At 45.3% G+C, this 27,613-nt stretch overlaps 1 protein-coding gene across 1 annotated transcript in view; it reads left to right on the plus strand.

Annotated features, from left to right (window-relative positions):
* The first annotated feature begins 13,938 nt into the window (after positions 1-13,938).
* LOC115393559 (glutamate receptor ionotropic, NMDA 2C-like) overlaps positions 13,939-27,613 on the plus strand; it is a 43,857-nt gene continuing 30,182 nt past the window's right edge. Inside the window, exons 1-3 of the mRNA XM_030098601.1 lie at positions 13,939-14,084; positions 23,089-23,455; positions 24,203-24,301. Coding sequence (XP_029954461.1) covers positions 23,105-23,455; positions 24,203-24,301 — 450 coding nt within the window. The 5' untranslated portion in view covers positions 13,939-14,084; positions 23,089-23,104. The remainder of the gene's footprint in view (positions 14,085-23,088; positions 23,456-24,202; positions 24,302-27,613) is intronic.

Genomic DNA, 27,613 nt, shown 5'->3' on the forward strand with positions numbered 1-27,613 from the left:
TTATTTATTTTTATCTGCAGCCTTATCATCATGAAAGTCTGACTGACATGAACGCGAGCTGAGACCTATGGGAGGACACCGGGGTGGGCAAACGTTCAGGTGCTTTCAGAGCTTGAGCTGTAGCTTTCAGTCGAACCTCATTCCGTGTGTGTTCACGAAGTGTAGCCCAGCAGCACCCGCTGCCTGATTCACACACACATTAGGAGGAAATACCGAGTTTACATCCTGAAGAGGGATCAGCCAAAGCACAGATACTACAGACTCTGCTGAGAAGAGATATCACGTGTCTGTACAGTATATTTGTATATTAAATGAAGTAGGAAAAATGTTCTCGTGCTGCAATATAGACTTAGATGCCTCATACCTCTTAGACACATCACACATAGAGACTGAAAACTTTCAGCTACATGTGCAGTTTGTCTACATGTTTCTGCGGATCGGGCTCTTTTTGTAGGAAGAAAACAGAGTGACGGTTTTGTATGATGCTGTTTTGTACACTCTTGTGTAGCTGTTGTGTGCTGCACGCCACATAGAGACGCCTCTCCTGACTGAGGAGACGAGGGAGGGACACGAAGAGTCAGAATGTACTATCTTTACCATGTTTACAGATGCAAGAATGTAAAAAAAAAATACCTTTAATTTGTGAATTTGATTGGTACATTCCATGGCTTGTGTCAAGTGCCTCAATAAATGATTGTCTTTACAAAAAAATGTTCCTGTTGTTTCAGTAGTTTGACTGTTTCTACTGAGACTGGAAGATAAATTAAAAACAGCACTAAACAGGTTTCAATCATATTTATTGGATAATTTTCACTTTGTCCATGTTAATGACGACTATTCAGCTCAGACTAAAGTGAAACGATGTTCCACAGGGTTCTCTTTTAAGACCTATACTTTTATACGTGCTACATGGAAACACTCCATCCATTCTTTGTTATGCAGATGATACACAGGTCTATCACTGAAACCAGATATTTGTCAAACTAGAAGCTTGTCTGAAAGACAGAAAAGCCTGGATGAGCTGTTATTCTCTGCTTCTGGACTTGGATGAAACAGAAGTTATGGGATGTGGCCCAAAACGTCTAAAAGATCTAAACATATAGTAGCACTGAGTGGTATTACTTTGACCTTTGACCTCCAGTAACACTGAGGAATCTGGATCTACAGGATCTTCAACTCCCACTGTAAACAAGTCTGCAGGGCTGCTTTCCTGTTAGTCCCATATTCCAACAGAACTCTCCAGTAACCTGTGATGACAGTATTTAGACACTAGATGGCGATATAACACAGTGAGAGGAATGGACATCAACAGAAACCACCCAGATGTCTAAAAAAACAGCTAGAATTCATTTATTTATTTAAATTCTCTTCTTATTTTTCTGTATCATATTTCAGAATATGTCAAAACAGTTATTATAAAACATTAATTTTAAAGAAATCTGCTGACATTGTAGACCTACAACTACACTAAAAGTATTATATGGATTTTATTACTACTGTCCAATATTGGATGCTCCTCTTGTAAACATCATTCCTGCTGCTGTCCCACATCTCTGCGGCTGATCCGGAGAGAAGCGGCGAGGCCGAGGTCGGCGATCTGAGGCCGGGGCCGAGCTTTGATCTGGCTGTGTGTGTTTTTAGAGTCTCTGAACACAAGCGTCCCGGCGCTGCCTCACAATGCCCACAGTGGGACATTCAGCAGCGGTCCATTCATACATTAGCCCAGCATCAGGGAGGAAATTTATTCCACATTCATCTGAGGTGTGCATATATTAAAATACATTTGTGGGAAATCGTCTTTTAATGAAGCCCTTGGAGTTTGGTGTCACACCTGAACGAGTTTTACCGGAAACCGTACTTCACCCCGGCTCTGATCTTCATGCTTTTGGAGCATTGTGTGTGATTCTGGGTCAGAAAGCCTCAGTTTGATGGGACTGGTCTAATCTCTTCATGGTGTGTTTGCTGCTGCCTCTGCCTCTTCGTTTGGCTGCATACGCCCAAAAAAAAAAAAAAAAAAAAAAATGTTTTTGAAAGTCCCCAGCAAAGAGAGAATGCAAATATTCAAATCAAACTTGTAAAATATAAAAGTGTGTCAACATCAGACTGATGCATTTTGGATGTTTTCTTCAATTCTGTCTCCAAAACATCTGTCTTTTAATTTCTACATGTGTCAATTGGACGAGCTTTTCTATGAATGGATAACATGCAGGTCTTAAGTGTGTGTGTTATTTCACAGAAGTCTCTCTCTCTCTCACACACACACACACACACACACACACACACACACACACACACACACACACACACACACACACACACATCGTCTCTGCAGTGTGTCGGCCACTGTGTGTGGCTCATGGTGACATGATGAACGAGCCCATCAGAGACATAATGAAACACACTTGGTGTGTGTGTGTGTGTGTGTGTGTGTGTGTGTGTGTGTGTGTGGGTAATGTGCATGCATAAGTGTCTGTTTTTATGTCTGCTTGTGTATGTGTGACTGTACAAGTGTGTCTGTGTGTGATTGTGTGTGTGTGTCTGTGTGAGAGAGAGTTTACTGTACATTCATACGTGTGTGTGTGTGTGTGTGTGTGTGTGTGTGTGTCTCGCCGAGCCTCCTGGGTTTGACCAGAGCAGATAATTACTGGTGACCTCCCACCTCGTAAAATCAACCAAGGAGAAAAAAAAGCGAGTGTGTCAAAAAATAGAGAGAGAAACGACCTTGAAACTTCAGCTTCTGCTCCGAGGTCGCCGGTTTAACAGTTGCTTCTTTTCACCTCTTGACCTTTATTTCTCCGTCCGCACGCCGTCTAAACCTCCTTTAGCGTTTGATTTCTCTCTCTTTGCCTTTGGGACTTTGAGCATCAGCTGAGAGCTTCATAAATTCAGCCATAAACCCGTCAGCACACACACACACACACACACACACACACACACACACACACACACACACACACACACACACACACACACACACACACACACACCTAAACATACATCCTACATACAGTGTTCTAACCCATACAGCAGATCAATAGTTTTGTTTTATCTGTCTTTGGCACAGCTGAAGCAAGGACGGCGGTCTGTGTTGGAGACAAACAGGAAGTGTGTTTGGAAATATGTTCCAACAACAGAGGACCTCAACACACAACACCAAGTGATTTATGTCCCTGTGCAGACATTCATACACTCCCGTGTGCAGAATGTCGATGTTTAACACACACTCTGATCTGCTGTGTTGCAGTCACACACACTTTTATTGTCGGCTTCAAACAGAAAAGCCAATAAAAAAAGTATATGTTTAAAAAGAAGAGCTCATCCGTGACTGAAGCCTCTTCAAAGCTGCTGCAGGTTTAATGGGAAACATGTTTTACACATCGATCCTGCCATTCAAAGGTTTTTAGTTTTTTTTAAAAAAAAGTCTAAATCTAAACGGATGAACGGTGAATTACTGAGCGGTTTCACCTGCGCTTCTGGAACAACATGCGTGACAGCACAGACATGAAACACATCAAAACATGTCAGACATCCCAGAAAAAGAACCCTCATCCTCTCCAGACCGCGTCTCCCCTCACTCTTTGATCTGAGCGATCTGCGTCCCGCCTGACGTCACATCTGGGTTTGTTTTGGTTCTGATGCAGCTTCTGGCTCAGCTCTGCTTTCATCTGAGGAGCCGTTCATGGGGGCCACTTCCTGGAAGCGCTGGTACCCAAGATTCACAGCTGCTCTGCTCTTCACGTGGTTGTGGTTTGAAGTTAAGGCTTTCGTTGATGAGATCACATGACCTATTGAAGAGGTGCATCGTGGGACAGCGCAGAAGGGTGGAGCCGATGTGTAGGGAGTGAAAGAGCATGAGATCAGGTGCACACTAAAAAATGTTGAGTTATTTTGGTAACCCAATTTATGTGTTGCTAGTGTTGAGTTAAATTTTTGGGTTATTTCTACAAAGAGTAACCAATTTTCTGGGTTATAGGGCTTTATTTTAACCCAATTTCTGGGTTTTCAAGGTTATGCACCATTTTTGGGTTGTTTTTCAGAGGATAACTCATTTTTGGGTAAGGGGCTTGTTTTTTTTATTTTTTTTGTCTTTCAGGTCCAGTTATGGAATTTTCTCTCATGCTTGAGAATGCTTTGTGTTTTTATTTCCAGTAAAGTTACCCACTTTCTGTCAAACGTTTGATAGTTGTGTTTTGTAAAATAAATACATTTTCTTGTAAAAAAATTCATTCTCATTTTTTGCTTTTATTGATTTTAAGTATATTTTTAATAAAGGAATAAAAATAATTCTGATAAATAGTTGGGAAGTAGGACGAACCAGCAGTAAATGTATTTATTACTGTTACTATTGGGGCGACAGTAGCTCAGTTGGCAGAGCAGGTCGTCTCATAACCGGAAGGTTGGATCCCCCGCTCCCGCAGGCGTAAAACTGTCGTTGTGTCCTTGGGCAAGACACTTCACCCACCTTGCGTTAGTGTGAAAGCAGTGTGAGAGTGAATGGTTGGTGGTGGTCGGAGGGGCCGATGGCGCAGACTGGCAGCCTCGCTTCCGTCAGTCTGCCCCAGGGCAGCTGTGGCTACAGCAGCAGCTTATCACCACCCAGTATGGAGAGAATGAAGAATGTAAAGCGTCTTTGAGTGTCCAGAAAAGCGCTGTATAAAACCAATGCATTATTATTACAATTATTTTAACCCAACTATTGGGAGCGCTAAATTGCGCAACCCAATAGTTGGGTAAGCAACAATCCAACATTGTAGTTAGCATAACCCAACTTTTGGGTTAAATAATTCAACCCAGAAATTGGGTTGAAAAAAAGAACCCAACCTGTTGGGTTAAAATAACCCAAAAAAGGGGGTTTGTCCTTTTCTGAACCAGCAGTTGGGTTAAAATTGGGTTATTTTTTTAACCCAACTGTTTTTAGTGTGTGGTGAGCATGTTTTCACCGTGGTTCAGTGTAAATGTCGCGAGAGGGGCATCTGTGTTCAGAGCCCCTGAAAACCCGACGACTCCGTGTAAACAGCGGAGAACGCAACTTTTTGAAAACGCTGCTGCTTCTCCAGCACCGTTTGACCCTGAACGGGAGAGAGCGGTATGGGAGACGGATGAATAAGGTTTGGAAAGCCTGTGAGCCGTTCACTGACTGAATTCGGCGCACGCCCTGCGATCCCTGCGGTCGTGACCGTGTCCGGCTGTCCGGGGAATTTCATTCAGAAAACAAAAAAAAGTGTCAAATATCTGCCAGTTTTGCCTTTTGGGGAAAAATATCACAAGAATATTTCTCTGTCTGTCTCCCTGCGTGCACACACACACACACACACACACACACACACACACACACACACACACTGGCTTCTGTACCCCCTCGCATACACTCTTTGTCTCAGGAGAAATGGTATTAATACCTGGCAGGCTTTAAAAACGCCGCCAGCCTCAAACAATACGAACAAAGACCCAATTTATTTACGGATCTGACACTTCGAGTGTCTTTCTGATCTCCAGCTATTTTTGCTTTCAAAGTGTGTCTTTATCGGGCGGGGGGAGGAAGAGGATGAGGAGGAGGAGTGGTGAGATGAAGACACGGACAGACAGAGCGGTCGGATGCCTGGAAAGGTGTGTGAGCCGGCGGCCAGAGAGATCGGCCGGCGGCGCCCGGAGGGGTTCTTATTTTAGCCCTCGCTCGTCCCTGAAGATGATTCCTCCTCTTCTGACACATCGCTGTGATCAAAGTGACTGAAATACCAGCGATGTGGGCTCATCGCAAATCTGCATCCAGCCCCGTGGCTGATGGGCTTTATTTACTTCCCTTCTTCCTTTGTCTCTTCAGTCTCACTGTCTGTCTCTTAGTTTTCACCTAAACACACACACACACACACACACACACACACGCACAGTCGCTGTTTGCTCGCTCAGTGATGATTGGCTGTTTAAACATCTGTCCTCTCCAGTGTACACAGCTACATACAAACACAAACACACACACCTCAGATAACCCGTGGCTCCAGCGCCGATCTGGATTTAAGCTCCAGAAACAGAAAAACATCAGTTTCATGCTAATAGAGCAGAATCTCTCAGTTTAAATATTAGCTTAAAATACAAAATAGTACAGAATTTCGAAGGCTGTCAGTGTTAACTGCATTAATTGTCATTAATTATTTTAGAGATGTCAAAACATGTTTTTTAATCATTATTAAAGGGCAGCTCCAGTTTTTTTGACACCTGGACCTTATTTCTAGGTGCGTCATGCTCATATACTCACTCAGACAAAACATTGTGCAGCTCGTAGTCCTTCAGAAGTTATTTAGATCCAACCGATTTAGTGGGGGCCACGGCAAGGGAGCTTCAGTGTGGGACATCATCTCTGCAAAATCGCTCATTTCGGCTGTATTTCTTCATCCATCGCCAGTGTTATCATAAAGTCAGCTCGTCTACCGTCTTCAGGTGGGTCAGCTGACAGTTTTCACTAACTTAGCCACAATTAGCTAGGATGGGAACGTTGGAGCTCGTCTCCCCAGCAGAGAGGCTCTTTGAGTCAGCCTGGCTGTCACGGCGCCTGGCTGCCTGACTTCCAGGGGCCGAGTTGGGGCCGATTGGGTAAACGGCCCGGAGCTGCTCCATGGAGGCGACGGGAGAGCTCCAGCAGCCGCGACCTGCAGACGCACTCTGTGCCGGCCGCGGAGTTCCCATCCGAGCTAATTGTGGCTAAGTTAGAAGAGCGAAGCGCAGCAGATCCCATCAGAGCAGAGCTTTGAGCATCCAACCCTGGACTGAAAGGCAACCCGGGGCCGCCACGGGGCCCCCCGCCCGGCACGGTGCCCAGCGCCGCCACCGACCCAGCGACCTAGCCTCCAGGCCCGGCTCCGCAGGCAGGCGACCGGACCCACGCGCCGGCCGCCCCTGGCCGTCTACCATCTTCAGGGGGGTCAGCTGACCCACCTGAAGATGGTAGACGAGCTGACTTTATGCAGCCTCTCGGTGAGTCAGGCAGCCAGGCGCCGTGACAGCCAGGCTGACTCAAAGTGCCTCTCTGCTGGGGAGAGGAGCTCCGCAACGTTCCCATCCAAGCTAATTGTGGCTAAGTTAGCGAAAACTGTCAGCTGACCCACCTGAAGACGGTAGACGAGCTGACTTTATGATAACACTGGCGATGGATGAAAAAATATAGCCGAAATGACCGATTTTGCAGAGATGATGTCCCACGCTGAAGCTCCATTGCCGTGGCCCCCGCTAAATCGGTTGGATCTAAATAACTTCTGAAGGACTCCGAGCTGCACGATGTTTGTCTGAGTGAGTATATGAGCATGACACACCTAGAAATAAGGTCCAGGTGTCAAAATACCGGAGTTGCCCTTTAATCAAAGAATTAGGATTTGGGTTAACAGTAAGAACTGTGAAGCAGAACAGTTGGTCTACATGACACTTTTCAGAAAGAAAGTATAAAAGGTGAATAAAGAAATTCTTTGTGTTCATTGATTCCCAGTTAAGACACTGGTAATAAATGCTTCACATTATGGGCTCAAAACTGCCTTGGTGCAAAATAAGAGAATTTTAAACATACATTTCAAAATGTAATGAATCGCAATGAACTGCAGAAATCCTGCCATTAATCATGATCGAGTAAAAAAGCCGTGGTTACTTTAATTTAAACAAATGAGTCGCATATTAACCAGAAGAGGATCAATGACACTTGTGATCAGCAGAGACTGGAGCAGCATCACGCCATCTTGAAAAAGCTAATTTCTAAATGGACCCAAGTTTGTCATTGAATTTGTTGTTGAATTAATAAATGTTTTGGGAAGTGTGTGTGTGTGTGTGTGTGTGTGTGTGTGTGTGTTCTGCAGAAATAAAAGTTATCAGAATAGTTATCAGGCAACTCGTTCCAGTGAAAACGGAAACTCCAGTCGTGTTTCAGGCGTCTCTTCACACGACAACGGTCCGCAGAGCCACTGAAAACACAACAAAAGTTCCACTCTGAGAGCCGTTTTCAGAATCCGTCTCCGTGGAAACGGGGAAAAAAACATAACTTCTCTGCTACTGTGCACGTGCACGTGCACCACGGCTGCAGTAAACAGCGTTTCTGCAGGTTTCTGGGCATCGTGGGTTTTCTGGCCCGGCTGGGATCCAGTCGAGGCTTTTCTTATGTTCAACCTGAAGTGAAAAACTGTTTCCCACACCTGTTTGTTTTTCACGTCGAATGCTACCAGACTGAAGCGGTTCCTCCACGACGGCGCGCCCGCCGCCGACACACACACACACACACACACTCCAACTTCAGAGCACTCCCAAACCCTCTCTGCATCCAGTGTGTGTGCTGCACAGAAGCCGGGGTTCATCTCCGGCTCTGCACGCCTGTTTCTGTCCCCCAGGGCTCAATTTTTTGCTTGGACTGTTTTAAATTTGCATTCTTCCTGCGGGGCTCGGTTTGTAAGCGTGATGCTTTGTGAGCATAAGATTGTGTCTAATTGTTATGCGGATGATACAGTGTTGTGTCGCGGCCGTGCTGACGACACTGACCTGGATAAGCAGAGCTGGGCGTCTCGCGGCCTCCTCCAGCTCCTCCCCGCTAATGTGAAGATTGAGATCAGTCTCAGCGGCATGACCAGTATCAGTCTCATCTGGTCAGATTCTCCATTCGGGCCCCGAGGCGCCGTTCGTCAGGCACTTTGTTCAGGCTACTCTCAGAAATAAGGAGTTCTGCTCTCCAGGAAGGTTATCCGTGCTTTTATCTTTCACCATAATCTGTTGGAACGTCTTGCTTTTCATTCCGTCAAGGCCTTTTCATCCCTGCCAGCCGTTTATCTAACTTATAGATGGATCATATTATCCGTGACGTCGTCTGTCAGTTTCAGAGCAGCTTACGGCTGAGGGCCTGAGAAGCGACCAGGCTTTAGCTGTCAACAGTGTTTTCGTTGATATTCAAAAGTCATTCTTTAACTCCAACAGCCATTCATTCAACATCTTTTAGTTTTCCTGAGTGAATTTAATTGGTTTTCCTCAGCTGTTCTCACAGGGTGTCACATTATATTTCGGCTCCCGTCTCTGAGGTTGTGCTCGGTTATTCTTCAGATTATTGACAGGAGGATTCGGCGCAGTTTGAGTCGTGTGTCGAGACTCCGACCTAATCGCTCCCCGAAGCGGGGATGTAATCCGCCGCACGGAGAGAGATTGGGGAGCGATGATAGGAGACATCTTCCTCCAGAAGACACGGGTGGAGGCTGAGGTGGAGGTGGAGCTGATTAAATGCTAAGCAGACAGCAGAGGGATGCTGGAAGTGCAGAGCAGCCGTGGCTCTGCAGGATGAAAACCTCTTTTTTTCTCCAAAGCACGGGACACATTTCTTTATTTCAGAGGTAAACGTTCACGGTGACAGGCCACAGGCCAGGATCGGGGGATTTTCCGTGCTGAGTGTGCATGTTGTCCCTGTGCACGGCTCAGTCCTCCCACAGAAAGGTTCCAGTCCCATGGATTTTGGTTGTTATTTTTAAATAGTTTGAACTTCCTCTAAAATGTCTCTGTCAGTCACTCGGCTTCTTTTCCTGACTCCTAGGAACAATTCTGGGAGTCAGTGCATCTCATCAGATTAGAATAGAATCAAATTCAAATAATCCCAGTTAGCCTGGTTTTCTATTGATTTTTCTCTCTCAGAAGCTAAATAAAGATATTTTCTTACAATATGCTGCTTTACCAAGCAGATCAAAAGGTAAACAGCGTTAGAGAGACTTGCTTTAGTCCCATTAGTGAAGTATCTATACTACTGTTGAGCAATCAAACACAGGTTGCACCACTGGCCTTATAAATCGCTCGACCTGAGCTCTGAGAACGATTCCCAGACCCTGAGGAACCCCGCCTGGCCCGAGGTCCTTTCGAATGGCCACCATGAGAAGCGCCGTCCTCGGCATTGATTGATCGCTGGAGATGTTCGTCTCAGAGTGTGCATGTCGTGCGTGGAGCTGCTCACGGATCTGTTGACAGTCTCAACAGATCCACGTCTCATGTCACATCAATCCTCTCTGACAACTCACAAAACTGTGGCGCTCATTGTTTGCCTGTCGGCCGGCGAGCGTTTCACAGTCAACATCATTTTGTGACGCGCCAAATCCGTCTGAGTTGATCCGCGGATGTGATCGGGCCGCCGTCCAGAGAACACGTGTTCCGGGCTGGACGCTTCAGCCGCCGTCCAGCCGCTGGACAGGAGAGACCGTCCTCTGAAACACCCGTCCACCTTCGTCTGCTCCCATTCACCAGATGGAGGTCTGACTGTATCCACTACACACATCCCATCCAGAAACAAACACCTCAGTCACACGTCTCACTTCTAAAACACTCTATTTTAACACTGCGCTGTATTTATAGAGCTGTGTTAAAAGGCTTGTCACCTGACCAAGCTGCCTGGAGAAGGGAAGGGGAGAAAACAGCTTTTTATTAAGAGTGACGGGAAGCTGCGTGAGACACTCCTGAAAAGTCTGAAGCGCCTGTCGGGCGGCGCGAGCGAGAGAGGAGGAGGAGGAGGAGAGCAAAGCCAAACTGTTTGTCTCTCTCCTGCTAAATTAATGCCAGAAGTAAGCCATGAAGAGACGTGGGAGCCAGTCAGGCTGCACTCAGCATTACTCACCACTTCCACCATCATCCCTCCACATTACTTCAAAACTCTGTTTTGTGTTTACAGAGCGAAAGGTGTGAGAATCATAATGGATAGGGGGTTTTTTTTTTTTTTTTTTTCCTTCTCGTCTCTTTTCACTCCAGCTCTCAGTTTACTTGCCGGCAGATGATTGCCTTCACCAGCAGCTCTTTGATCTGTGAATGAGACAGGCGGCGAACAACAGCGAGGCTGCAGCACTTCCAGGCCCATTGTCGTATTTGTTGCATCCCTTTGGTTTTTCAGGCTTTGTGTGTTTATCCTGTTGATACTCTCAGGTAAATGTGCCGTCTGAAGGCCGGCTTTTCACCGTTGGAACACTTTCCCCCTCTTCAGTTATCTATTCAATCAATACGTCTCTGAAATATCTGAAAATTCTGAATTGAAAGCAAAGATTACTTCAAATTAATCACAGGGAATGAAATAAAAAAAAAAAAGAATGAAGAAATGCACATAAATTCTGATCATCATAGATAATCAAAATTACCTTACAACAAAATATTCTGAACTCTGAAGTTTACTTTACATCCTTCTTGAGCTTTTAGCTTGCCCATTTGCATATATGTGTCGCCCATTACTTCCAAGGTTTTCTGTGTTTGTGGGGCCTTTTTCCTCCTGTTAGCGGCTTCTAAATCAGTAATTGTGCTTTGAATAACTTTTGTGCATCTATTTGTGATGGTGGGGGTAAAAAAATAAATTCAAAGATATTCACCTGTTAAAATGCCTCACGTCACATTTATTGTGATTTTAGTGATTTTTAGCTGTGAAAATGGAGAAGAAATGAAAATTACGATCAAAAAATTTCATTTTATTTTCATCAACAGTGACGAAAATAAAGAATTGTGCAAATTTTTTAATAGCATAGCAATTAAATCAAACGATTTTAGCAATGCTTTTTGGAGGTAAACGATCATGATCACGATCAGAAAAATTGATCAATAATAGAACTACATTTCCCATGATGCCTCACGACTGATTGGACAACATGGACCTTCCTACTCCTGAGCAGGTAAGTAAATAATGACAAAATAAAAAGTCGTTTTAAGAATCGATGTTTTCCAGGTGGACGAGAGGAAAATGTTACATAAAACTATATTTGTTCCTGAACGTCTATTCAGCGCCGTCAAAGCGAAACAGACACTTTTCTTTGGTTTGCTAGCGAAGAAAAAAGCTTTTCCATGTTTATAAAGTGTTTAAAAAAACAACAACAACAACAACAACAAAAAAAAAACGTTTATAATCAATTTTGGCGTTAAAAAGCTGAAGCTATGTTTCAAGTTTAAATACTTCAGATGCGCACAACCTGCAGGATCTTCCAGTTAATCCATCCTCTAAAGAAAAATTATATTTTTCACAATTTATGCTCATTGATAGTTTTAGCAGTCATGCAGCTTTCTTTTAGAACAGCATGGAAATACTTTATTGATCCCAGATGAAATTTATGGTAACACTTTACTTGAAGCCCCCCTGTGTAACACATTATAAGTACATTATAGCGCTGTATAACTATAGTTATAAACACTCATAAATGATCACAATGCTTTATAACATCAGGACCTAACCCGAACCCTGTGCTGTATGGTGGGTTATAAAGCATTGTGATCATTTGAGTGTTTATAAGTACTTATAATGTGTTATACCGGGTGCTTCAAGTAAAGTGTTACCAAATTTATCTGAAGGTTTTGCTCAACACAGGAGAAGAACATAAATAGAAAAGACAGTTAAATAGTGGACAGGATGAGGCTAAATCAGTCATATAATTATAAATATTCATATGCACAGGCTTCACAGGGATTCACATGTTATTGATATCTGAGAGTACATTTGGTGATCATGAGCTGGATTGATGAAATGCCTGAGTTGATTCTGATGTTTGAGGTTTCTCTGAAACCCTACTGGCCCACATTCAGCTCAGTTCAGCTCAGTTCAGAGTTTCTAATCATATGCAGATGAGAAAAACACATTTCCCTGTTCAAAGAAAGCCTTTCTCCGCCGTCCACAGAGAATGTAGACGGAAACAAGATTATTCCACAACAGGTGAAAACTACGTGCTCGCCGTAAACAATGCAAAACGAGGAAAAGAAATCTTCAGTCAGCTGCAGAAACAATGTTCATTTTGGACCTGTTGATGGGGCGAGAGAGAGGAGGAATGAAAGCCGCACGGTGAGGTGATTTAGGGAGACGAAGGTGAATAATACCGAGGAAACAGGAGCAGAAGTGGGCTGGGAGCGAGGGAGGAGGGGTTGTGTGGAAGTGAGCGAGAGGGAGGAGAGGAAGGGAGGCAGGCTAAATCCTCACAGCGCTGCGATCAGGACTCACATGCAGCCCCTCCTGTGATGGAGTGAGCGCAGATAGAGAGAGATACAGGAGAGATGGACTTCTGGAGGAAATGGAACGCCGGATTACTGGAGCCACGGCGGCGGCGCGCCGGAGAGAGAGGCAGAGGGGAACTCTGAAAAAACCCAAAGCAGATGAGAGCAACAGGATGAGGACCTGATAGAGCACAGCCAGAGCCGGCCGACCCCGCAGCCCCGCCATCTGTCCCAGCATCAGCCAACATCTGGAGCAGCTCACCTCCGGACGGGGGCAGACCCTCAGCTCTTCTGTTTCTGACTGCACAGGACCCGGGGAGGCTCATCTTCATCATCATCTTCATCGTCCTCATCGCGGAGGGGGACCCCGACCTGCGGAGTACACTACAGCTCCTGACAGCTGGACCCCAACAGGAGGGAAAACTTTTGCTTTCCAGAGATGCGGCGGCGCTCGGGACCCTTCCTCACGCGTCTGTGAGATTTTCTAACTTCCCATGGATCTGTTGTGCGTCTCGCCGCCGGCCAGGGAGAGGGAGGAGGAGGAAGAGGAGGTGGAGAGGGGGAGGAAGGAGACGGCGGCAGAGGGGGAGCGTCACCGCCGCCGCCGCTGCTGAAGTGTCAGCGGCGTCTGAAGACTCTTCTTCTCCCCTCTTCTCCTCCGACTCGAGCGGCGGGGAGCCGGAGGGGCGCAGACACAGAGCTGAACAGTGGGTTCACACACACACACACTCACACACACTCACACACACACGCCCTGACACCTCTCCTCCTCCTTCACCTTGGCGCTCCCTCACCTTCCCTCCCGCCCCGGTCGCCTGTCCTGTCTTCGCCGCCGCTCCTGAAAACGTTTGATTTGATACAAGAAGCAGAAAACAGGAGTGAGAGGGAAACGGGGAGATCACACACACTCGCTGTCACATTGTGAAGTCTTCCAAGGGGAGCTGCTGAGCACACACACACACACAAACACACACACACACACGTCGCATTGAGACTCTAAATGCATACTCCTACAGGTGCTGAGAGCAGAGGGGGCGGCAGGTGAAAACCAGGTGAAAAGGACAGAGAAAAAAAAGAGACGTTTGGAGGAAAGCAGCGATGGAAGTGCAGGAGTTAAAGTTGGATGACAGCAGAAAGCACAGGTAAGCCTGTGTGTGTGTGTGTGTGTCTAAATAGGTTACACACACACACACACTCCCCGACACCCCGACTCTGCCACTTAATTTGATCCACTGCCAGAAATTCATATTTTATATATAAGCAGCAGGGACAGATATGGAGCAATAGAAGGGAAACAGGCGGCAGCTCAGGGGCGTCGGAGCGCAGTCAGACTTTTAGTTTTCATACATGAAGAGTTTCCTCAGGAGAAAAGCTCCATCTGCTGCTGACAGAAACAGAGCAGCCAGTTGTTTCTATAAGTGGAGCAGCTGTAAAAGGACGTATTAGCGTCTCACACTCCGGATCTATAGCGGCGTGTTTGGTGTGGGTGAAATCCTCCTCTGCCTGTCTGATCATCGACGTGTCAGTTTCGGTGTTTTATCCGCTGTCTGATCATACTCATCGATTGCTCCCATAAAGCTCTCATCTCTGTTCCTTTGGCTTCGGTTCACTCGGCTCATGTTGACACACGGTTTCCACGGACTGTCAGGGTTGAATGTTTGGGCATCTGTGAAGATCTGGGGCAACATTCAGAGCCACAGGTATCACATTATAATGAAAACAACAACAAATCACATCAGTAACTCACCTTAGTCATTTGTTTTGCACTAATCATTCCAAAGTGCACATTAAACTTCTCTCAGTCTGGTGATTCTAAATGTCCCATGAGTGATTGTCTCAACATTTTAATGTCTCGCTGGTGAAATATTGCCCAGTTTAACTGAAGCGTTGGCATTTGGATGTGTTGTGCTGGCCGTGCGTCTTGCTGGCAGGCCGCCGAGCCGCCCCGTCACGTTGGCATCAGTCACCGCGGCCGATACGTCCGGCCCGCAACGATTTCCTGTAAAGCTGTCAGATCTCCCGAAACCCACAGAGAGGGACGGCCGCGGCAGCGTGAGCACTTAAAATCCTAATTATGATAAATCTACGTGCGGAAGGTTTCATAATAAGCTGCGGGGTTCAGCGTGACACGCTCACATCGTGAGGTTAACACGGCGGCGCTCACAAATCTTCCAGAGGATGAATGACGGGATGTAAATCGGAGGAATGACGGGCTGTTGACGGAGGGGCCGGCTGTCCCTCCTCTGGCCCTGCAGTGTGTCGAACTGCTGAACAGGTTCAGTTGAAACAGTCGTACAGCAGTAGAGAGTCACTTTATCAATCCCAAACTGGGAAATTCCAGTGCTGCAGCAGCATCAGTAAAAAACAAACAAGCAGAAAATTATATAAAATGAAGACTATAGACACATACACACACCTGCACATACATTATGCATGCACAATAAGTACAAACCAAAGAATAAAAGATTAAAGATGTGAGAAACGTGCTGAGTAGGATATAAAGAAAAATAACGAATGCTTGGATGATAAATAAGGGTGCTATCCAGAGAAATGGAGCTTTACAGCTCGCCGGTGTGAGTTTCAAGTGTCTCGTTGGCTCAAATTAGGATTTTGTTGCTGAGATGCAACGATGTCCAGTGGTATTTATGAATGAGAGTCCCGGTTCTCCTGGTCCTGGTAGCTTTAGAGTCCACAGCCACCATGAGAACAGTCCAACTGTGTCGTCTGTCCAACACTCCATACATGATGTTTGTGGTGTGGTTTTATTACAGACACGACCAACAGCGCCCACTAGTGGCCCAAAACACTAGCTACTTTAACATCGCTGTGGGAATGCGAATGTTTTCTGAAACGAAAATGAAGCGTTCTCACTCGAAACCTCGTGGTGAAGACAGCTCAGTGGGCTGCTGGGTGTGAAGAGCGGATCGATTAAGGTTGTTTTTTTTCCAAGGAAGCTAATGAAGAAACACACTCTGTTCAGTGTATGTCCGTCAGTGAGATTAAGATGTAAAATATTTATCAAGAGTTAGATTTTTAGATTCCCTGTGGCTTTGATTTGAGAGCCCTAACCACTGCTCTCACAACAACATCTCCACAACGACAGTGCATTAAAATAACTTTATCAAACAACACACAGCTCATCAGTCATCTTCTTTTTTTCAATTAACTGTAGTTTAATATCATTGCTCTAATTACAGTCTCGTGTTTCACACTGGGGTACTAATTGTGAATTTTTGGGGTCAGTTCAGGAAATGAAATGCAGCGTAAATGGCCACAGTGGGATTTGTTGGACCTCCAGTCTGCATAAATGAGCTCTGGAGGTTCCTGATGCTTCCTGCTGCTGTCAGAGCTCCTCGCCTGGCAGTGTGCTCCATCCTCACCAGCCCCCCCCCCAATTAATGCACTCAAGTGGGTTTCAAAGGCTGTTCAGGAAAACGAAGTTTGAGGCAGTCGTGTTGATAATTCTCATCCCTCGATACCCGTTTCCTCTCCGGCCCCCAGGGACTCCATCTTATCCCAGCTAAACACTTAAATAACTGCATGTTTCCCCACTCTACTGTGTACACAGCATCCTGTATGTTTTAATTCAGAGAGCGACAGTTTTTTGCATGATCTGGATGATCAGGTTGATTTTCTACATGATTCTTCATTCAACATGATTCTCATTCAGCTCAACTCAGAGTTTTGTGTTTTCACTTGGGAAACGTTGTGTAAACGGAGCCCAGAAAGCTGCGAATGTCACAGTGTATTGTGGGAAAGTTTTAGTTGTCCTGCCAGTGAAATCAACCAGTCAACACACAGCAGTGATCACACACAGCGAGCCACGACTCCGTGGCTTCATCGAGGTATCGATCCATTTCTGCACAAAGCGTCTGCACTCCGTCCAAACCCTCCTTTCCACCGTGCACGAGGACGTGGTTGTATAAATTAAGATGCACATCGTGTGGAGTCTCTGGTAACCTTCAGTGTATTTTTAGATTTTTGCAGTGTGCAGAGTTCAGTGTGGCGTTTCTCTTTCTAGGCCTTTCTGTGTTGTAATTGCACTCTCGCCCAATCTGGAGCAGACACACACACACACACACACACACACACTCCTTTAATTTCCTAATAGCTATCACCTCCCTCCAAAAACCACTGCTAAACACACACACACACACACACTTGTACTCCGAGGCCCCCATTATGATTCATTTCAACAGAGATTACGCCGCTAAATGAACACTTGACCTGCTCTCCAGTCACATGACGCCCAGCCACTGTTTCCATGCCCTCTTTTGCTCTGTTGTTGTTTGGAGCTTTCACGATTTCCCCCTGCTTTCCACCACTCAGCTGTGTCCTTTTGAGTCTCATATTCATGTTATTTTTTTTAAAATTTATTTTGGATTATAGTATAATTTTAAATCTGCGACTAAGCGTACGTGTCTGTTGCCGTTTTCCAAATCTCCCATCTAAACTCTAAAAAAACAGCAAATTGGTCTTTCTTTACTCTGTTGACAGGAAAACATGCTGTAAATTACAAAAGAAAATGTTGAAGATTTACCTCAGGTTCAGTTTACTGCAGTGCAGCTGTGAAAAAAATGACATTTCTTCCTCACATTTGTGCACAAACTGCTAAATTAAGACACACCCAGATGTGAAGTTCCCCCTCATCCAGAAATGTTCTCAGCTTCCAGACTCACTGGGTGATTTCTCTGTGCAAACTACAAACATATCCGAGAATAGAAACATCTTTTAGTGATCTCACATCCCTCGTGGTGTTAAATCTTTGCACAGTATTGATCTGTGAAACTCTGGGGTGGCAGAATTAGCCTAATGCCTGGTTATTTTTAACTGTGCTTCAACCTCAGTCTTTGTGATTTAAAAGATTATTGAAAATATGACGTGCCGTTCATATTACTGTCAGTTACCTCGTGTGTGTGTGTGTGTGTGTGTGTGTGTGTATTTCTTTTATAATCTCCACCGAAGCAAAGTGGGTGGTGATTTAACAGATGCTGTGTGCTTACATCAAGATATAATGATTCATCTGAGACGAATGGAGTGATCTCAGTGAGCAGCCAATCCTGGAATTTACAGGAAAACGCTGGTCGTCTTTTGAGTCCAGTACAATATTTGATTCTGAAATGTGGCTTTATGTCCAGTGTTGGGCAAGTTACTTTTAAAAAGTAATTTGTTATAGTTACTAGTTACTTCTTTAAAAAAAACAACTGAGTTAGTAACCCAGCTCCAGTATTTTAAAAGTACCTAATTACTCAGCAAATTAACTACATTACTTAAAAACATGTTTAAATACATCAGAATTTGGATTTCCACCATATGGAACTTTAAGATGTATGTTCAGTTATTCATTATAAAACTGAATATTTGATTAATGAAATAAATGGACACTTGACTGAATAAATCACAAACTTTAAACACTACATTCATTTAAATTATTCAAATGTTGCTGTGTGACAATACGAGACAAGACGCCAATCAAACTTCAGTTGTAACTGTTGATGGCATTTCTACATTTGTAAAAAAATAAAGGAGTAAGAATTGGAAACAATGTATCCGATTTAAATGATGTCATCATCTAATTTGACCTGGATATGTAAATGAGCAGCTATGCAAATTAGATGATGATGTCATTCAGAACTTTACTGACTGAGGAGTTGGCAACAATGTATCGGTTTTAAAGCAACTTTTTTTTAAGTGCATCATTTTAAATTAAGCATTTGATGTAAATATTATCTCACGTTATGCACCTCATTTAAAGCTGCTGTAGGCAGGATTCGGCATCTCCGCCATCTTGCTTAGGGTTACCTAAGCAAGATGGCGATTTGACCCATCTAAGATGGCGATTTGAAACCCAGCACAGCCAATCCTGTCCTGTTTTCTCTGACATCACGCGCTTACGCAAGTTAAGCCCCTCCCACAAGAACGTGCGACGAACGCCCCTTGACCAATCACGGTTAGAGCCTTATGGGCTCTTCTGATTGGTCAAAGATACCTGGAGCGGTCGAGATCCCTTTTCAGCTCAGAACAGAGACAGATGGAAACGCTGCGCCCTCGCGGTAGTGCAATTATGCTGCACTCCTTAAGGATTATCAATGGATACTCTAACATTTAAAACAAAGAAAACACAGAAAAATTAGCATTGACTAGCAAAATCCTGCCTACAGCAGCTTTAAGTCATTTTGACATTGGAACACAGCTCACATTCACTTCAGCTTTATTTATATAGCATTTATATGGTTGATAGTATTTCTACATTTATTGACATACATCTAGTGACAGATATATTACAATCAGGGTGCGAACTACGGGGGGGCCAGGGGGATCTCAGCCCCCCTTGATGAGACATGAGCCCCCCTGAAAACATGATTTGTGAATTTTTGGGTGGGCCTGAAATATTAGCAAAATGCTGTTTCCCCCGTGTATTTCCTTTATTTTATTGTGATTATTTTTGCATGATCATTATCATGGATCATATGCAGAATTAGGCCGTTTTTAAAGCAACACTGAGGAACTTTCATTTTTCGTTGATTTTGGCGGAGCCAGTGGACAAAAGCGGTAGTGTTTTGCCTGGAGGAATACTACAGTTCCCATGAGGACTAGCGCGTGGCGTCGTAAATTGCTGCTCCCGGTGGCATGCTGTCGGACTGAACTCGTCTTCATTTGTTTCCAGTGGCTGTGTGAAGGATGGATAACGACGAGGTAATGAATCTAATGGTGGCCAAACAATGTTCTATCATGATGTGACGCGTGCCGTAAAGCAGTCCGCACATTTGGAGTTTTTTTAGTGTGCAGGGTTCCTACCACCCTCCTCACAGTTGCTTAGTCCAAGTGAAAGCAATACTGACGCCCTCAGCCCGTGACAGAGGGGTCATTCAACTAGTGGTAAGTCGATGTATCATCACAAAACATATTAAAATGTTTTATTAAGGTTGAAAAGTTCCTTAGTGTCGCTTTAATGTAAGATTTGTGCATCACTATTTCACTTGAAGAAAGCTGCCGGCCTGCATGCAGTACTTGCCCTCACCATTGAAGTGTGGGGGCGCTATGCCTTAAAGCAGATGTACTCACTCAGAGGCACGCACAACCCCCACCCCCCCTAATAAGTGAGCCCCACCGACAGCCGCGGTATAGTTCGCACACTGATTACAATAGATATCTGTACTTCCATTTAAAAGCTGCATTTGAATGGTCAGGGCTCTCTATGACATAATACGTATGGTTCCTTCTTTCTACACAAACTTGATGCTCCACTGCTTATGTGCATTAACTCTTCAACAAACTCGAGCGTTTGGATTTCAGTGATAGGTTAAATTCCCAAATCTTTCAATACATCAAGATACGCAGATGATTCAACTCATCTCATTTAAGCAATGGTTTAAAAGGGTCAGCATCACAAACAACCAAGGAAGTCATTTAAAAAAAAAAGCACAGAAACTAAAAATGCTGAAAGTTCAACATTCTCAGGAAGACATAGTCCCAGAAGACATAGAGACACAGGAAAGCATTCAGACAGCTGGACTGACAAGCAGAGCACAGAACAACAGCCACAGTTATACTGCAGCCGCCAGGCGACGAGAACCACAATCAGGAACAGGTGAAAGACATCAGGGAGGAGAACCGCAATCAGACACCAGGAAGGGAGGGCAAGGCTGAAACCAGGGAGAAGGCCCGGGTCACACTCCACAGCGAAAACAAGTGAAACCGGTGATATTTCAATGAGGTTTGGATGTGGATGACTCCACGAGTCATCAAAAACGATCGTATCAAAAAACTCCTAGAGTGGAAATTTGGAAAACCTCTGATCCGCCGGCCCGACTTCATGCTTGTCGTTACTCTGCCCCCTATAGGTCTGGCATGTTCATAGCAGCTCGTTAAGTTTTGACTGCAGGTTTGTGCAAATTAAGATTTTTTTTTGATAACGTAGAGCCATGACAGACGGTCGAGTCCCACAGAGCTTCAAACTGTATATTTATTGCCAGGAGCATCCTAAGCCCAGGAGCTTAAAACCTTATTAAAATGAATGATTGATATGCCAGGAGCATGGAGAGTGTCAGGAGGGCGGGACAGATTTCACTCAGCGTTGCTTTGAATCAAAGCTGAGAGGTGCTGTTAATTATCAGAGTGTCTCTGATGGAAACCGACACTCTATCCATGCAATATGTGCGCTTTAAGCGAGCTTTATTTGCTATATGAAAGCCCACCTGCCTTTATCAGAGGTTCAAGGGTATTGATTCAATAAGGAAGGATCTTCAAACGGAGGACGCTTCATGAAAGGGGATTAATCCATATGCAGATGCTGGAACTATCAGTGCAGTGAGTGCTTCAGTGAATGCACTTCAAAAATTAGGTCCTGATTATGTCAGTGACCCATTTTGAAAAATGCAACAAGAAGCTCCAGACGCTTTTAATCAGCATCTTAACAAGGGTTTTATTTGAGATTATTACCATCCACTTGCCCCAATTGTGACAAAATTCACAAAAACTTTTGTGAGCATCTCGATTTTAGGAATATTTGATTAATAACATTGATTCATAGAAGAGACATTTTAAAGTCTTTTATTTGAAGTACATTAATGTTGATGAGGTTTGGAGATTGATTGAATTATTTGAGGGGTGTCAAACATAAAGCTCGAGGACCAAAACTGGCCCACAAGAGGTGCTAATTGGCCAAACCATTTTGCAAATTGTAAAAATTTACAAGAAAATAGTGATTTTTTTTTTTGATTTTTTTTTTTACAGTTTTCTTAATAGTAGTGGACAAAGACACAACACTGGGACAAAGCTGCATACTGTATGGTGCCTGAACTAAAATGTTTTTGACGCCACTGAATTATTTGCTCAAAATGCCGAGACATTCGATTGCTCAGAAATGTATATTTATACCAGTGGACTGGAGTAAAGTACAACCCAGATTAGATCCATTCATCATCTTGTAACCTCTTTGGTTTCAGGTTTCGGTGAATCTCAAGGTCAAAATTCCATCAGAAACCAAATGGAGAGAAACAATCGTTTTCAGCAAGCAGCGATTTGAACAATTAACCTCGATGCTCGTAAAGGACGGAAAGCAGAGAAGAACTGAGTGGGTTTGAATATGTTGTTTCCCATCATTGCCAAAGGTTGGCTTGTTTGATTAATCATTGGCTCTAGATTGATGGTATGTACGTGTGTTTTTAGCCTTGTGGTTTCCATGGATTTACATCTGAGGCCTTTTAGTTCGCACAAACGCCAAGTCAAGAAAAACAATAAAGAAGAAAAACAATAAAGGGCTTTCAGGTAGATAGTTGAAAATGTCACATGGCCAATTATCTTCCAATAGAGAGCTGTTAGAAAAAAAAAGATGGTTTGGGGGCATATTTATAGGTGACAGTGATTCATGTCACTATTTTCTGGATCCATCTGTCCATCCTCCTTAATTTAGAGCGGAACGGATCACAGCCGACCCGAGGCAAAAGGCAGGAAGTGTTCTGGTTCCTCACAGTCGGTTATGTTGAATTAAAGATAAATCCGATGAAAATGGGTTTCATACCTGGAAGCCTTTGGACCTGGACTCGGATAGACATTTAAATATACTGTCGTGATGCGATGAAGACCCGATAGGTCATCGTTTGGTTGCCCCTGTTTGGAAAACTCAGCAGTCTGAGTTTTTTGGGGGATGGATTGACGCCGTTACAGCCGGAGGAGAGAGACGAATTGAAGTAATGTAATCTAATCCCAGAGATGAGGGGCGAGACCTGTGTGACAGTTTTGGAATTCTGCATCCACAGTGTGTGTGTGTGTGTGTGTGTGTGTGTGTGTGTGTGTGTGTGTGTGTGTGCTGAATCAGAGACGTGTAGAGATGGAGAGGTGATTACAGTCATGACACTGGGGGGTTGGATTATGGGGGATTACATGCACACACACTCCTGGCATGCATGCCCACACACACACATAGACACACACACACGCACAGAGAAGAGTTGATGATACAGGAGTCTAAATGCGGGGCTAATACTGTCGTACAAAAGGGCCAGAGAGGGGGAAGAGGACAGAGCGGGCTGATACGTGCTGATGGATTAAGAAGCATCATGTCAGAAACATCACAGACTGAAGCAGCGTTTATCTGACGGCGCCTCTTTTCCTTCCTCTCTCCTTCTTCCCGTCCTTCTCCAGGCGGTAGGCTGCCGACATGGCCAATCCCAGGGGACCCCCTCCTCCTCCTCCTTGGCCCCCGCTCCTCCTCCTCCTCCTCCTCCTCCTCATCTCCTCCCCGCTCCCCCTGCAGGCCCGGCCGCTGCTCCTCCACTCCTCCATCAACGTGGCGGTGGTGTTCAGCGGCTCCAGCTACCAGAACGAGGTCAGGGGTCGCCTCAGCGGGGAGAACTTCGTGGACATGCCGGTGGTGGTCAGTCCCGTCACCGTGCTGGTCAACGACACCAACCCCCGCGACCTGCTGACGCGGATGTGCGACACCATGGCGACGGAGAAGCTGCACGGCGTGGTGTTCGAGGACGACGTGGGCTCCGGCGCCGGCGCTCAGGTGGAGAGAACACGTCCCCTCCGGCGTCGCGGTGCTCAGTCACCTGCTTCCCTCTCCTAAAGCTGCCCGAGGAAACTGTCTGATGTGAAAAAGCGTCTTTCCCGCCAGAGAGGAACTAATTGAGACGCCAAGCGTGTGTTTTCTCTGCTGAAATTAAATCATGGCCCCGGAATGGTTTTACATTGTTAAAGGAAAGAAAACGGACCTCAAATTACTGAAGTAGATGTTAAATAGATGTCAGAACAGCCCTCCTTGGGGAAGAGATGAACAAAGTGGGTTTAATTTGACAGAAAAACGAAGCATTTCGGAGTTCAGTGACATGAAAGCAAACAGAAGTAGAATGCTTCAGCGGGAATCTGGCGTCTCAAACTCTTTTAACCTTTCTCTTCGAGTGGCCAAAAGTCCATCCATCCCCCTTCTTGGTGAGAGCTGATTTCACACACTGAACAGCTTTCCTGCTCACCTCAGAGAGACAAACTTTACAATCCACTCAATGAGATATGAGAAAAAAGTGACGTTTTCAGTGACTCCGGGCACCATTGTCGGGTTCGTTGACTGTTTTCATCTTCTGGCTCTGAAAGAACTCTTCTTCTTGATCTTCTTGATCTTAGTTTGTTTCAATCATTAATTTCTGCTTTTGTCTATCGGCAGAGCGCGAATGAATCTGATAGATTTCCTGTAATTGGAGCCAGAATCTGCGTTTCCCTCTGTTTACGGACCCTGCCTGTGTGGCTTGTTGTTTTCCAGGTGGCAGAAGTGGCTCAGATCCTGGACTTCCTCTCCACCCAGACGTCTCTGCCCATCGTGGGAATCAGCGGCGGCTCTGCAGTCGTCATTCCATACAAGGTACTGTCAGAATACCGAGCAGGCGACGTTCTGCGCCGGCCCCCTTCAGCACGCTGCCGCCTGAAGGAATGGCTGTGAATGATGAACGCATTTCACCTGCAGTCTCTTAAATAAACGTAGAAACAGAAAAAGTGAGCGTAAACCCTGCAGAGTCACCCTCTGCAATCCTTTTGCACCGGCGTCATTCAGCTTAAAACAACTTAAGTAGGTCAGAGTGGTGAAACCTGCGCCTCCCTGCATGCTAATATTTGGATTTGAGCGTCGAGGCGGGTGACTGATCAGCGACGACTGCAGCCTCCGACCCTCGTCAGCCCCTCCTAATCCCCGGCTGGGAGTCTCCCAGAGAATCTTTGCGCGGGGAGACGAGCGCTGCAGGCGATTCGCGCCTCAGTCCATCATCCCGGCGCTCTGGAGGAGCAGCAGGTTTTTCCTGCTATGATTTAGCGTGGATCTCATTGATGAATTGAGACGGAGAGCAGCGAGCTGTGGAGTTAGTTGTAAAGGAAAAGATTGATGGCGCCAGATGGATTCCTGATCTTCTACTTTTTCCTCCACTTTGGGATCGTAAAATGGCTCCATCCATCCGTCCCTCCTTCCTCCCGCGCTGTGCGCTCCCTGCTCCTCCCCCTCCCCTCCTTTAATTGCTTAAGTGCTATCTCCAACACCTTGTATTTATAGAACCAACTGTCACACATAGGAACACACATGCAAATGAACACAGTCACATACCAGAGTACACACACACACACACACACACACACACACAAGAAAGCATTCCTCCACTCATCCACCACAAGACAAAACCAAAAAGCGCGGCAGCGGATGGTGGATCTCAGCCCCCCAGGCGACATTTTGTAAACCGTGGCATGTTGTATTTATCAGCTTCCTGTTAATCAAAAGGTATCTGCAGATGTCACGTCACAGACGGGAACGAGGCGGGAGGAGCCGGAGCTGCAGGAGGGTGATTGATTTGCCGTATTTTGATGGCGGGGTGAGCGAGTGAGAGGCAGGCAGAGGAGAAAGCCGGGCTGACAGCTGCCTGAAGGCAGCGTTTTACCGGCTCCCCTCTCGTTTTCATGAGTGAAATAGTCATTCTTGTTCCTCCCAATTTCATTCTTAACTCCTTCCACTATTTCCCAATTTATATTCCTGTTCTCTGTCAACTTGTTTTTATCAATAACTTTTATGCCCGGGCCGTATTTCCCTCTAATGTCTTCATTATTATCGTCTTTCCCGCCTTTATTTCCATATTGTGCAGTAAGAGCTGAATCTGCTTTGGCCTGTGGCGACAAGAAACCAACAGTCCTGTGTTCCTCTGCGCCCTGTGGAGCAACAGCAGACCATCAAGCTGCAAATGAAAACCCAATTTACGCGATGTTTTGAGTGAAAACGCATTTTCATTCCACAAAAGTGTCACATTTACACAACTTTTTGACAATTACGTCTGATTAAACAGCACCAACCTCCGCTGGTAAAACATTAAAGAAGATAATGCTGGGGTGCAGAAAAGCTGTAATACCAGAGAAATTCCAGCAGGGGGCGATGATTCAAAAAGAGCCTCATTGGAACTCATTCAAAAATGCAGAATGTAAATAAACACATAAAGCTCCCGGTTCCAGAACATGTTCTGGTCTCTGTCACTAGTGTCTTCATGACCAGACTCTCATTTTCACATAAATCATCGGTTTAATTTATTTTATGAGTTTTGCATAAATCAGCCAATCACAGCACCTCCCTGGTCACGTGATGCAGTCATGTGACAGGTTGGACCAATCACATCTACATCCGGTTTCAAACGTTCAATTATGGAGACGTCCTGCTCAAATCCTCAAAACGGGATGTCAGAAAGCTCTGGCAGACGCCACGTTAGCTCCGCCCCTTTTTTTAAACAGTCAATGCCTAAAACACAAGGAAGGTTTTGGGTTTTCACATGAAAACGTCGTGTAAACGCGGCCTGAGTTGTTTTTGCTCTGATCTGACAAACGTCTGGCTTTGACTCCCATTTGACTTAGTTAAAGCTTCACAGTGGTGAATTTCCCAGTTTTGGATTAATAAAGTAAAGCTCTGCTCTACTCTACTCTACTCTACTCTACTCTACTCTACTCTACTCTACTCTACTCTACTCTACTCTACTCTACTCTACTCTACTCTCCAGTTCGCCCACACTGCAAAGGAACGGGTCGTTTTGCTGCTTCTATTTCCCTCACATGTGCTTCTGATGGAGATCATGAACAGTTTTTTTTCTCACGCCGTCAACGTTTTTAAGGTTGTCAGTGATCGACGGCCGCGTTTTAAAGGAGGAAGTCATCCGTCTTTCGCTTATTTAACCTCTTTCTAAGACAAATGGAAACATGCACATCGCCTTGGCGTGCTGGCGGCGTTCCTCTGACGCCCCCGAAGACGAGTTCCCTCCTCTGTGATCTGCATGTCGAAGGGCTCGTTCACTCTCCGCTTCACTCTTCTCTCACTTACGCACTCCTTTGTTGTCATGGAGAGAGAAAGAAAAGCTTGTCGGAGGTGTGTGGCACAATGGGACAGGTGGATTGGACAGAGGAAGACATGCGAGAGAGCTCGATTCTCTTAAGGATAAAAGAGCATCAATAGTGCTTGATTATCAATCGCCTGATGATGAGGATGAATTTCTTTGATGGCGGGTTTAAAAAGAAGCAGCCGCCGCCTATTTATGGTTTCTGTCTCAGTGATCTTTCTGTGGCGAACGAGGAAGGAGGGAGTGAGACAAAGATGAAAAGACTGAAGGGAGGAGAGGAAGTGTGTCTTTTGTCAGACGACACACACATCAAGCAGGAGCGGAGAGGAGGAAATGAGAAAGTGGAAGGAACGGCTGAGGAAACGGCATAAAGACTGTTCAGTAAGGCCTGTGGGGGGGGGGGGGCATTGAGACGCTCTCTGAGGAGCTGGGAATCAGAGGTTGAGTGTGTTTTCTGTGTGTGTGAGTGCGTGTGTGTGTGTATGTGTGTCTGTTCTCTGTGCAGTGTGCCGGGTGATCATCAGAGGGCGCTGCTTCCAGATGTGGAGTCAGGAGAGAGTAAGAGCAGGAGGCAAAGGGCAGAAAGGGAAGAGAGAGAGAGAGAGAGAGAGAGAGAGAGAGAGAGAGAGAGAGAGAGAGAGAGAGAGAGAGAGAGAGAGAGAGAGAGAGAGAGAGAGAGAGAGAGAGTTGGGGGGACTCTGCCAATGAGGCTGCAGGGGGCGCAACAAAAAACATTACTGTAACTTTCACTTGATAATATTAGTTGTAACAGCAAAGACTCATCGTTGTTTGGGGTTTTCTATGAGGAACTTTGAATACAGAAT

Source organism: Salarias fasciatus, chromosome 8 (genome assembly GCF_902148845.1).
Source record: "Salarias fasciatus chromosome 8, fSalaFa1.1, whole genome shotgun sequence".
In the NCBI taxonomy this organism is placed as follows: Eukaryota; Metazoa; Chordata; class Actinopteri; order Blenniiformes; family Blenniidae; genus Salarias; species Salarias fasciatus.